This window comes from Leptosomus discolor, chromosome 15, assembly GCF_034619465.1.
Source record: "Leptosomus discolor isolate bLepDis1 chromosome 15, bLepDis1.hap2, whole genome shotgun sequence".
Lineage (NCBI taxonomy): Eukaryota > Metazoa > Chordata > Aves > Leptosomiformes > Leptosomidae > Leptosomus > Leptosomus discolor.
This window is the reverse complement of record NC_141405.1, coordinates 10,628,664-10,640,640: the sequence shown is the minus strand read 5'-3', so window position 1 is coordinate 10,640,640 and position 11,977 is coordinate 10,628,664. Positions and strand designations below refer to the sequence as shown.

Here is an 11,977-nt window from a genome sequence, read left to right as displayed (position 1 = left end):
CAGCCCGCCGGGCCCGGGGGAGGCCCACGGTGTCCCGGCCGCCCTGGCTGCGCCAGCCCTGGTGCGGGGCAGCGGGTATCGGCGCCGAGGGCTGGAGTCCGGGTGGGGGGAGCTGCGGGGACGAGGCCCCCGGGACGCTGCCCAGCACCCCGGGGATGCATCCATTTTCTTTTATCTCGCTCTTTGTCTTCCCTTCCCACCGGAGCCCCGAGGCGGTTGGTGTGCTGCCGGCTGGGGGCTGGCGGAATGCAAGATAGTTCATTTTAACTTTATTTCCTGCTGTTCTGGGCTGGCTCCCTAAAGCTTGGGGTGTGCTTAGGATTGCCTTACTTTTGGGGAGGGGGTCCTCTCTCAAATTGCCCCAGTATCTACCTCTTCCTTTGCTGTTATCAGCAGAGACCTGAAGGTGGATGGTCGGGACCCCCAGCAATTGCTTATGTATGGCCTTCAGGTGCTCCAGGGCAGGGATTACATGGGATATTTTGCTCGCTGTGTTGCTGACGCTCTGTAAAATAACTCTGCTTCTTCCTCTCTGAGGTCTGCCCCGCTTTTCAGTTCTCAGGCTGGGAGCTTGTCGTGCAAAGGTATTATGTTCTTAATTGCCACTCTGCATAGGAAGTAATAAAAATGAAAGATCTTTCATGAGAAAAGAGTAGAAATGTTGAGACCAGGACAGCTCAGGGCTTGCTGCTTCTTCTGTAGAAGCCTCCTTTAAGTTTGTAGGCTTAGAGGAGCTCAGTCTCATTCTGATGATAACTTGGCTGAAAGCAGCAAAGTCTCTGAAAGCTGCTTCTCTGACCCTGCGTTGGATTTGTTGAATATCTGGGTTTATTCTGTACGTCTCGCAGTGTGGTTGGCGTAGAACTGGAGAGCTGGAATGGGGCAGAGCATTGCTTTCTCTGTCCAGCAGGCAAGAAAAGGGCGGGCGGGGGGGGGCAGAGTCCTGCCTGTGGCAGGGTGAAAAGCAGACTAATTCAGTGTCAGAGTGGCTGAGGTGTGTGCTCTGGTGTCTGTCCTGTTAAGAAAAGACTTTGCAATTCAGCTGTGAAAGCAGGTTCCTGGGATTTTTTGGCTGCTGCTATTTAGGGATCTGGTACCGTGAGCGCTATCGGACCACAGCTGCAGGATGTTGGAAATAAAAAGCCATAAAAGTGTTACCTACTGCACGAGCACTGCAATTAACTGATGTGAAAGGTTGTTCACGTCATCCTTGGGACGGAGGGACATATGGCACAAAGAATTTCTAAAGCAGGTGTTGTGGTTGGACTCTTGGTGCTGGAGGCGTGGTAAGCTTTTTGTTTGCTTTTTTATGCCTCAGCAGGTGTGGCTGGGAGCAGCAGGCAGGCTCCGACGGTAGCATTTCGTTTCCCTTTTTATCTCTGAGTCACAAACTTGCAGTATTGAGTCTGCTGTCCCTTTTTTACCTTCTCAGCTGAGATGCATGTGAGTGAAATCTGTTCCACTGAAGTGCCTGGAATTGGAGTTGTGCGAGTGCTGGGATTTCAGCCTTCACTGGTGACTGCTGTTACTTTTCCTTTACTCTGTACTCGCTGTGCCACTGCTGCACCAGCAGGTCAGGAATGAAAGGCTTTTTGGTGACCTACATAATTCTCCCCATGAAGTGGGATGACTTCAGAATGGCTCCCTATGGTAAACCTTTTTTCCTTGATTTGGCTGGGTCATCTTAAATAGCTCCAGTTAATAGCTAGTAGTTTGGAAAGCTTTTCCCCCCCCCCCCCCCCCCCCCCTAATGTAGAGGTATGGCGATACAAAGGGAAGGTCGTTACAAGGGCTGTCATGTACACATAGAGGAGTATAGATCAAGTGTGCGACTGGCTGAGAGTTGCGGAGACGGGAGTTGGAGAATCCACAAAAGACTCAATATGAGTTATATCAGGAAACTCCTTTTTGTGTGCAGATGCACTTTCTTAAATAGGATAATTTTCCAAAGTCATCATGACTTGCAGTTTTTCATAAACTCCAATTGTGCTATACATACATCAGTCATCTGCTTCTACCTATCACTTTACTATTAATACTAATGCGTTTCGCCTCATACGGATGTTAGCTTCTAATTCTTCTATTCTGACCCTCAAGGTCGAAGCGTCCTTGAGGCCTACCATGTTAGCTTAGACAAACTGTTCAACAGAGTTTTCCTTGTGCAGGCCCTCTAGCATTCCATGCCTGTTTTCAGCGAGCTACGCTCCCACAGCCTATCTTGTGTAAAGAAGCATCAAGAGGGTAGGACGGGAAGATAAAATTTAGAGCTGGATAATTGCAACACCACATAAACACTGTCAATTAGGAGAAAGCCTTAAAGGAGTTGGGCTAGGGGGAAAGATGGGGGACTCTGAAAGCAAAATTGGAGAAAATAGGAAAGTTTGGGTGCTGATATTGGTGTGCCCTCATAGTACAACAGAGCTCAGGTATCTTTTTATGTGACTCAAAAATGAAGGTGGAAATGAAATGAATGTGAAGCTGTCGCTGATGCCAGGATTTCGCTCAAGTCACTTAAAAGCATGAGTCTTTCAGAAAGGGACTGGGGTGCCTCCGTTTCCCAGCGCTCAGCTCGAGACAATTCACGGGACCCAATTCTCAAAACAGAAAACAGGCAGCTCTGCCTGAAAACCAGCCATCTGGAGTGGGGCTTCAAAACAGCCGAGCAGCCAAAATCACCAGGGTTTATGAAAGCTTTCAGTAAAGGAACACAGGGAGAGTAACAGCTCAAAGCAGCACAAAGGCTAGCGAGGGTGCCAACAAAAACTGGAAGTCCCTATGAGTTCAGCATGCCATCGGCTTATTTTGGGGAGGGAGATAAGTGCAGAAAGGGAAGGTGCGATGAGCTGGACAGTTTTTCTTGCTTGCGGTTATATCGTCTCTTTAGAAAGGGTGGCTGCTGTCTCCGACAGACTCTGGCTCCAAGATACACACAAAGTAGAGGAAACCTATCTTTAGTCTCCGTGAGACAGAAGTGCTAGTAAAAAAGAAAGAAAAAAAAAAAAATAGACAATTGCTTCCTGTTTAGGGCTGCAGCTCTGAAGAGAGATCCTGCCAAGATGCTGGGGCCAGGGCAGGACCTTGGCACAGGTTACAGCTCTCGGGGGCTGCCCCTGGGAGAGCAGGGAGGGCAGGCAGGTCTGTCTGGACCTGTGCTGTGAGCTGGAGTCATCTGGGGGTACGAGATGAGAGAAGATGCTCTCAGCTCCTGAGAGTCCCCACGCTGGGCCAGGAGGTCCATGCCCTGGATTCTCAAGGGAAGAGAAGGGACTTGAGCTTCTGCTCCTTTGGGATTCTTGGTGCCTACAGGCTTTAGGCTGAGCTCAGCTCTGCTTAGGTTAAAAGAGTCGAGAGTGTCTGACACGTGAGTCTGACGGGACAATTTGCAAAGTGACTGTCACACTGAACTTCAGATTGATTAAAGACTTATCCTCTGAAAATTCAAACACTTGGTAAAATTTACAGCCAGAGAGCAGGTACTATGGCAGTCGAGGTGGCTGACTTAAGGACTGATTTGTTCCTTTATCTTCAAAGTGCTTTGGTGCTTCCACCAACAAACTACTTGCAAGAGGTTAAATTAGGAACCAATCCATACTCACCAAGATTAAAACCGCAGCATTTTCTTCAATTAGCTAGCCAAAAGCACTTCTTTGTTTTAAGACCCCAGCACTGACATTTTAGATGACATTTAAAATTTTTCAAAAGCAAGAAAATGATCACTAGACATCAGCTTAAAATGCAAGTTTTTCTGTTTAGGAACAGAACATACTGTAATGCTTTACTAGATAGCTTGTGTTTCTTCTCCTGAACCATTAAAAATACATTAAAGATGTCAACAGCTAATTACTCTGACAACTAGCTTTACTTCCCCTTGTGCTTTTTCCGCATCAGACAGGCTCAAAGCGAGGAGGACATGAGAGTTTTTCTCCTAAAATCACAGACTGAAAGGGTAGGAATGTATCGCTGTGGGTGGATTTACTCTTAGTCACACACAGGATATTTTCAGCTACTTTCTGGCACACCGTGGAAAAGCAACGGAAAGTGAAAAACCAAAGGAATAAAAAATCCTGGTAGACCATGTAACACACAAAGTGATCGTTTAATTTCTACTCAGGGCTTTCATGAGGAAGTGAAAGTCTAATCATGTATTTTCAAAGCATCTTAGCAAAACTGGGAATGCGTCCTAGCAAAACTGGGAATACTCCTGCAACAGATAGCGTGGGTTCAGCTGAGCCCAGCCTAAAAGCAACCCAGCAGCCGTGCAGTGTTGGGAAAGGTCTTGCGCATCCCCATGCACTTCTCCTGGTCAATGAACAGCGAGTTGGCTTTGGTGGCCAGGTCATGCTCCAAGATCGACTTGGCATGCACCAGCATTTGCAGTATGTTCTCGGCGTCTCTCAGCCGCTGCTGAAGGCTCTGGATTGTCTCATTGATTTCATGGACCTCATTGACGAGGCTGGAAAACAGCAAGAAATGCCCATTAACAGTCCCGTCACGGGGGTGGTTTCTAGCACGGCGTTGGTGATGGGCCCCTTGGGGACAGGATTTCCCCCTTCAGTGTGCTCGGAGTAACTCAACCCCTCATTTCTGGCAGATGCACGGGAAAGGCGAGGGCAGAGCTCCTCCAGACCTCCGTGGGCAGGCATGGTTAAGTTTGCTCTAAGGCTTCGGCGATGTGCAGCCTCATCTCCTGGAGCAGCTTGTGCCACCGAGAAGAGGGATGAGCAGCTGTGGTTTCCTGTTCCTGTTTGGTTTTGCGGGTTTGTTGGTTCACCCACCCGGATCTCCCTGTGCAGCGTTCCTCCCCACACCCACGGATGCACACACAGCAAAATGGGGGAGCTGGGAGAGGCTAAAAGTGAATGTGAAACAAGTGGAGGATGGAAAAACCCAATGGCATGCAAGGGCTGGGTTTATATGGCTTCTAAAAAGCTTCACGTGGAGTCATTCCCAGAGGGCTCCTAGGAGGAGGGGTGAGGTTTGGGGTGCCTCACCCCTCACATGGGGTGCTGTTGGGCACTCAGGGCAGCCTGCTCCTCCACGGCCCCTTGGGGTGCAGTCCCAAAGGGCTCACTATGTCCTTGAAAGGATTTCCAGTGTCCTCAGGGGAGGTGAGGACAGCCCTTACTGCTTCTCCACATGGTGCATCCTTTCTTGCAGTGACCCAAAAGGAAGCAGCTAAGTGCTCTCAACACAAGCCTGTCAGAGATTAAAGGGCTTATACTGCAAAACTAAGCCATCCAACAGCTGGGAAGCAGGCAGGAGAGTAGGTGAGGTTTACCCAAGTGGGAAAAATCCATCCCTTCACGGGGTGGTATCAGGCTGTACCCGGCCATGGCGTACAGCCTCCTTCGTGGGTGCAGAGCTCTTCTACCACCCCGAGGCCGGGATACCTAATCATTGCTCTTGATTATACCAGTGCACTTATGGAATGACTCTTTGGGGAAAAAAAAAAAAAAAAAGATTAATTTTGTCATCCAGTGATGCTCCTGAGCGCTACGACCAGTCACTCCTCAAGGACCCTCCCAGCCCTGGGTCCTGCCTTACCGGAGCTGGGCAGTGTCCCGGCACAGCTCCACATTGGGTCTCCGCGTGCGCTCATCCAGCCGGGTCTGAGCCACTTTTAACACTAGCCCATTGTCCCTAATGGCTTTTCGGATGGCTTCTATGTTCATCTCGATCTGGAAGATTTCCTGCAGTGTCTGGCATGAAAAAAACGCATTCATAAATTAAATGATATATTCTCAAGTGACCACATCATTTCCCTTTTCTCCTGTCCATCTGCAGAAAAAAACAAGATGAATAAGCAGACCCTGGGCTCAGACCCCTGTCGCTCTGACACATGCCAAGGCACAGATCCAGCAGATTTCTTTTCAAGGAAAAGCCTCTCTTTGCTGTTGCTGTCACATCAGAGGAGATTTTGGAGCAGTGATGGATCTATTGAATTACCAGCTACCCAAAATTACTGCTTGCAGGAATTGATCATCCATCAATAGCAACTCATAGAGGGAAAGTTTTTAATGGATCCTCAATTAAAGACGTGACATCAGCCTGCAGAGCTGCAAGCCCAGTCTCTGCTCAGTTAATCGATACCGTGTCAAGCTCTTTTCAGGAAGCTTTCCATGAGACCCAGCAGTCCGAGCCAGGTGCCCATCACTGATCTCCACTTCCCCTGCTTGGCAGAGCCATGCGGGAAACACACGGCTGACCATGCAGCAAACCTGGAGCACTGAGCCTGAAAGCATGTCCTTGGAGGAGAAGGGAGCCTGCAAACCCCCCGGCAGGCACCCCAGTAGAGGCCCAGCAAAGACTTTCTGCAGGGCAGCCAGCACTTCTGAAGTAACTACCAGGAGATGCAAACAGCATTTCCACCTTCTGCTTGAAATCCCTTTGCTGCTGGGCACTAGGGAAATAAAGGATCCCTTGAGAGGAAGTTACAGTGCCAACTTGTCCTGCTCCAAGGAGAATGTCCCCAGTACTTGGAATTTCAAACAGATAATGATACTATAACCAGCTCCTTGTAGCAACCGTTCCTCTTCTTGGGCCAGGTCTGTGTGGAGAGTGGTGTCACTGGGAAGTGACGGTGTCACACCGAAAGGGAGGGGTTCAGGCTACCTTGGCCAGGTGGGTCTGAATCTTGCTCTTGGCGTCAGCTGTCTCAGCGATGCGGTTGGCAAAGGCGACGTTCACCCTGTTGAACTGGCGCCACATCTCGTTGGCCGTCACCACCAGCAGGTTCTCGAGGTTGTCCCGCAGCTTGGCGGAGGCCGCCCGTTCGCTCTGGGAGAGGAGAATGTTGTCGTCCGAGAACTTGGCCCACGACTCTGGCACCGAGATCCTGGGGAGGAGGAAGGAGAGGCCTCCAGTAAGCCCATGCTGCTGAAGCTGGCCATGGCCAGGCATGCCATGGGAGCAGTGTGGATTAAATGCAGGTTAAAGCTACGCTCTTAATTTGACCACATGAAGGTAAAACACCTGGACACCATTTGTTCGATATGCTTATGAAATGATGACATGTTCATGAAGACAACTGTGGTACTTATGAAAGCCCAGACAAAGCAAAGATTCCCCCAGAAAAATGAAGATTTTAGTCAGACCTCATATTTACACGTTCGAGCCATCTAAGTGCCAAGTGATTCCCAGCTTCACGTCGACGCGCAGATTGCAGTCAATTAATTTTGCTCATAACTTATCTCAGTTTCATACTAAACTGAACAAGCATTAGATAATATTCATTTCCCTGTCTGTGCATTCACGATGAAGTTCACGCCTGTGCAGTAGGCCAGAACAAGGTCAACAAAAGACTTAAATACCACATAAGCCCCATTTAAAACATGCTGGTTCTCGGCACATTTTGCCCCCCTCTGAATTTTAGCATCAATCCTTTGCAATTCATTTGCAATATGTCTGAGCTGTGAATAATTATTCAAATATTAGAAAGATTGAATCAATCTATGCCCCTCCATAAACTGCACGCGTCCTTGTGAGCAGCAGATATATTCCCTCAGCCCTTTGCCACTTAGCGCGTATCTCTGCGAGTGCTGGTTTAGGTCACCATTCATCTACTGCAGAGCCGAAGCTGAATTCCTGGCACCCAAAAGCAGCTGAACCGTATCCCAGGACCATGCTCTCTATTTCTTTATCTTCTGTGTCATTTCGGCTCCCTGCCAGGCCCTCTCCATGCAGGGGTGAACCCCCCAGACGTCACGTCAACCAAGAGCGCTCATGCAAGCACTGACACATCTTTGAAAATACGCATAAACTTAATGAGCTGTGCAGAGGTGTTGGGCTGAGTTCATTTTCAGGCTGATCTCTGAACCCTGATATAATGTGTAATTAGGTGGGACTCGCTTTCACCCACTGCGTGTTCAGCATCCAGCTGAAAGCAGAGGGTTGTTCTCCCTTTATGGTGAGCAGGGAGAAACGGCCCCTCCAAGATGGGTGTTTCCAGGCAGGATGGATGTGCCATGCAGAGACACATGCCTTTACAGTGGGCTGGGGACAACCCGTTCCCTGCCAGGGCGAGGCACCGCGCATCCCAGGGACAGCTCGGTGCTCTCGTGCTGCCCAGCGTGCACTCACGTGGCGTCAACCCGCTCCACCCCTCGGAAGTAGCTGATGCCATCGGAGGTGTTCCTCAGGTGGTGGCACTTGTCGTCGATGCGGTAGGCTGTCTGCTTGTTGGCCAGGTCCCTCTCCAGCTCATGCTGGGCTGCCCTGTTGGACCTTCAACACACAAACAAGAGCCATGGGTGGGGATGTATGGGTGGAATGGTTTCCTCCCACCTGGGCAGCTACGTGCTCCTGTGGGCGCCACTGCCCGCTTCCCATGGAGCCTGCCCAGGTTTTACGGCTGTAGGGTGTGGGCAGAGGTGGGGGTCTGCCGGGGTTTCACATCGCAGCTGCAAATGCAGCATGAGAGAAGGAGCTCCTCCTTACGCGAGCTGGGCTTTCGCCTTATCCAGGTACTGCTGCATCCTCTCCTGGCAGGATCTGATGACGTCGGCTTCCTGGGCAAAGGCAAAACATGACCCCATCAGTATCCATGCTCAGTTGTCCTGGTCACACTCATCCCCTCAGGCCTCTCCAACCGTGCACACAGCAAGGACAAAGCAAACTGGCAGGGAGTGGAGAAAGTGCCCCCCAACCCCAGAGCGCTCACTTGTGCAGCTGAGCCTGGGCGCAGCGACCAGGAGGGGATGGGAGGGTGCTGTGGCCACAGCCATGGCCTCCCACTTCACTTTCAGGGTGGGTTGCCAAGTGTTTTCTCATCTTGACATCAATGTCAAGTGATGATTAGTTCCACTATAGGAGACAGGGACAGATCCTGACCTGATATGAACAGGCATAGAGGTTCTCTGGACCAGCAGCGCTACACATCCCCATCCCCAATCAGCATCTGCCCTTTTTGCTCCCCAAATGTTTTCTTCCCCAGGAGAAATCCCATCCATCTGGGACAAGAGGAGATGGACTTGAGTTTGGTGTAACTTTCTAAGCCATTTCTAAGAAACATCCAGCTCCACCGGAGGAAGGCATGTGCTGCTCTCAGCTCACTTGACTTCAGCACAAATCTATCGCGTTTGTGAAGCCCCAGCTACTGGAGGCAGGTGATTAGTGCTCCAAAACCATAATTTTTAAGCCCTCCTGTCTGCAGGAGCCAGCTGAAAAGCATGGCCTAAATATGTCCGAAACACTTAAAATCCAAAATGCCATTATGGAGATAACCAGCTCCAATTATTTTCTTAAAATCTCATGACCCTTAAACTAATCTTTCAATTTTTTTAGGGCCTGACTCATAAGAAAAAATCTTCTAACAGAGCAGTGGCTTCACAGTCCCAGGGGCTGCAGTTTCGCGATGCCTTTGCAGTGATTGTATTTTGTTGTACCCTGCGATAGGATCCCATCTTCTGTGCCAGCTCTCATCGTGTTTGCTTTTTATTCATAATTTAAAGCAGCCTATATAAAGGCAGGCAGGAGTGCGCGGTTTTAGGACTGCTATAAAATGCATTGCCTAAGCACACACAGTCTTACTGCGGCCACGCTGCTCTGAGCAAAGCAAAGCTGGGGGTAGATGTAATATCTTTTATTAGACCAAGTAACATAGTTGGGAAAACCAGACAAGCTGTCGGGCAGACACTGCCTTCTCCATATCTGTGTGTGTGCATGTGTGCGTAATATATATGTATGTGACACAGATATATAGAGATATATCACATGTATGTGACAGATACTTATAGATCCTGTGCCGGCAGGGCTCTGAAAGGCAGGAGAGTCCCACAAGCTCCTTGAAGAGGGACAGAGGACCCTGATAGGCTACACAAACACACAGCTGGTTTTCAGCTATTCCTGCCTCTGGCAGGGCAAGTCTTACCTACACCGTGTGGGCACGCTGCTGCGTGGGGGAACGTCGTCCCCTGGCCCTGCAGGTTTTGGGGGTTTGAAGAGTTTAGCACCTCACAGGCACTAAGGAGCCAGAGAGGGAACAGGGCTGCAAAACCTGTTCAGAGTAGTTTAGGTAAAAATAACACATGATCTGTGTTGACAAACTTACCACAAAGAGCTGTTTCTCCACATCATCATGGACCAGGTCAATGCCCATCCTCTTCTCCCGGTGAAGCAAGCACTCCTGAGTGACCTGTTGGGGACATGCCATCACTGCTGGTTGCAAATCCCTACAGGGATGGTCCCCATGTCAAGTAATGTAAGAAATGAAATTGTAGGTGGGCACAGAGACGACAGCACGGGAAAAAAAGTGCCCAGGGCAGCTGGTTTAGCTGACAACGAGCAGCCGAGCTGCAACATCAGCATTAAATCAACGTGGGGGAGCACACGTGTCCCTGGCGCAGCCACAGCTGAAGGCAGGGACCTGTGTCAGGCTTGAGGCTGACCTCGCCAGAGCCTCGTAGGAGGACATGGGCTTTTGTCTCCCAAACCAGGATTTTGGATGTACCACTTATAAAAATATTTGGTTAAGCAAATACTGTTCTGATGTGCTCAGTACGTACTGATAGGGGAGGCAGCAGATGGCAAGGCATTTGTTTATTACTAACTTAACTAATGGTCTCTTAATAAAAACTTTCTAGACGTTACGGAGCTGCAATGAAACTTAATTGGGCGTCTGAATGGCTGCAGATGTTTCAGCAGTAGGCTACAGCTTGCAGCCCACCGGACAGGGTGCTTACCTGGAGAGGGGCCTCTGTCTCAGCCAAGGCTCTCTCCAGTCTTTTCTTCAAGTCTGTGAGTGCGTTCGTTTCCCCGATCATCTCATCCAGCTCATGGCAGAGCTCTGACTTCCAAAATTCTATCTCTTGGACACGATCTCCCAGGTTTTTGGTGCTTTCTACTTGGGTCTTCTTTGTCTGCTGATATTTATCGTGAATCAGACGGGAGGTATCGACTCTCAGACACTCGGCATTGCGCCGGGTAGTCTCCGACTCTTTGTAGTTGGTCAGATTGGACATGTACCAGTCGTCAGAGGTGTACCGGCTGAAGAGGGTTGTTCTGTTGGAAACAAAAGGAAGCATCTTGCTTGGGGGTAACCCCTGGGAGCTTTTGGAAAAGGGAGCCAAAGTTGGGTTGATGGCAGCTGCTTTGTAGTAGGCTCTGGGCATCCGGGGGAGGCTGAAGCTCTGAGGCAAGGGGTAGTAAGGAAAACGGTTCTTATAGCTTGAAGCCATGGTGCTGATGGCAGGCAGAAACTTGGTAGGTGTTGATCTTGGATGGGCATATGTTGCAGTTAAGGGAGATCCAACCAGCTCCATTCTTGAACGCCGCTATTCAGGTATGTGTCCTGCACAAAGGAGACAGAAGAAGACAACCTCACTCAGTAAGCTCCTGCACTTGCGCTACTTCTTACAGCGACACACGCAACTTAAAATACGAAGAGCGATGCACACAGCACCCACACATCGCCTGGACAGGCCTAAAACTCTTGAAAGCAAATCCCTTCTGACAGCATCCCAAGCATTTTTATATATAAGGATTTTACTTTGTTGTCAGTATCTCTCATCAGGTCTTGGAATGTAGAGAGAAACAAATCATGGCTACTAAGGAGAATGACAGATACTGTGCCTTCATTTTGTCTGTCCGTCCAATGAAACTGTAGTTGCTGATTCTCTGATGTTCATTTGTTTCTTTTGGCCAGCGTTTTTGCTGATCTTATAGTATTCCTGCTGTAATTTCCTCTTTAAAAGTTCCATTACCAGCCGTGATAGCTTTGGATGCACAGCTGCTACCAACCCAGCGCGGTTTGTGGGTGAGGGAATCCAACCTCATCATCTCTATTTTCACTTGCAGTAAAAGCTTGAGTGAGGTGTCCGCAGGTGAGCTGAGCTTTGCTTAAATTTGGACTATATCCAAATTTCACCCCACCCCTGCACCCACCCCCCCCCACCCCCCCCCATTTCAACCTAAAAAGAACAGCCATCTCTGGACTTGCAAAGGAAGAAAAACATCTCTGGCTCACCTGCTGTAAAACAAA

At 49.5% G+C, this 11,977-nt stretch overlaps 1 protein-coding gene across 1 annotated transcript; it reads right to left on the bottom strand.

The window, feature by feature from the left end:
* Positions 1-4,236: 4,236 nt before the first annotated feature.
* LOC147414415 (tektin-3-like) lies at positions 4,237-11,258 on the bottom strand. The gene is made up of 7 exons (XM_086473520.1): positions 10,680-11,258; positions 10,049-10,132; positions 8,437-8,507; positions 8,080-8,223; positions 6,613-6,835; positions 5,545-5,699; positions 4,237-4,453 (listed from the first exon to the last, which is right to left on the bottom strand). Exons 1-7 carry the CDS (start codon positions 11,256-11,258, stop codon positions 4,237-4,239), a joined length of 1,473 nt encoding a protein of 490 aa, XP_086329646.1.
* Between the last annotated feature and the right edge of the window lie 719 nt (positions 11,259-11,977).

Coding starts and splice junctions, on each gene's coding strand:
- LOC147414415 (XM_086473520.1), bottom strand. CDS start 11,258: ATGGAGCTGGTTGGATCTCCCTTAACTGCAACATATGCCCATCCAAGA. Junction 8,508..10,048: donor TGGAGAAACAGCTCTTTGTG/GTAAGTTTGTCA, acceptor GCCTTTGCCCAG/GAAGCCGACGTCATCAGATC. Junction 8,224..8,436: donor AAGGCGAAAGCCCAGCTCGC/GTAAGGAGGAGC, acceptor TGTGTGTTGAAG/GTCCAACAGGGCAGCCCAGC.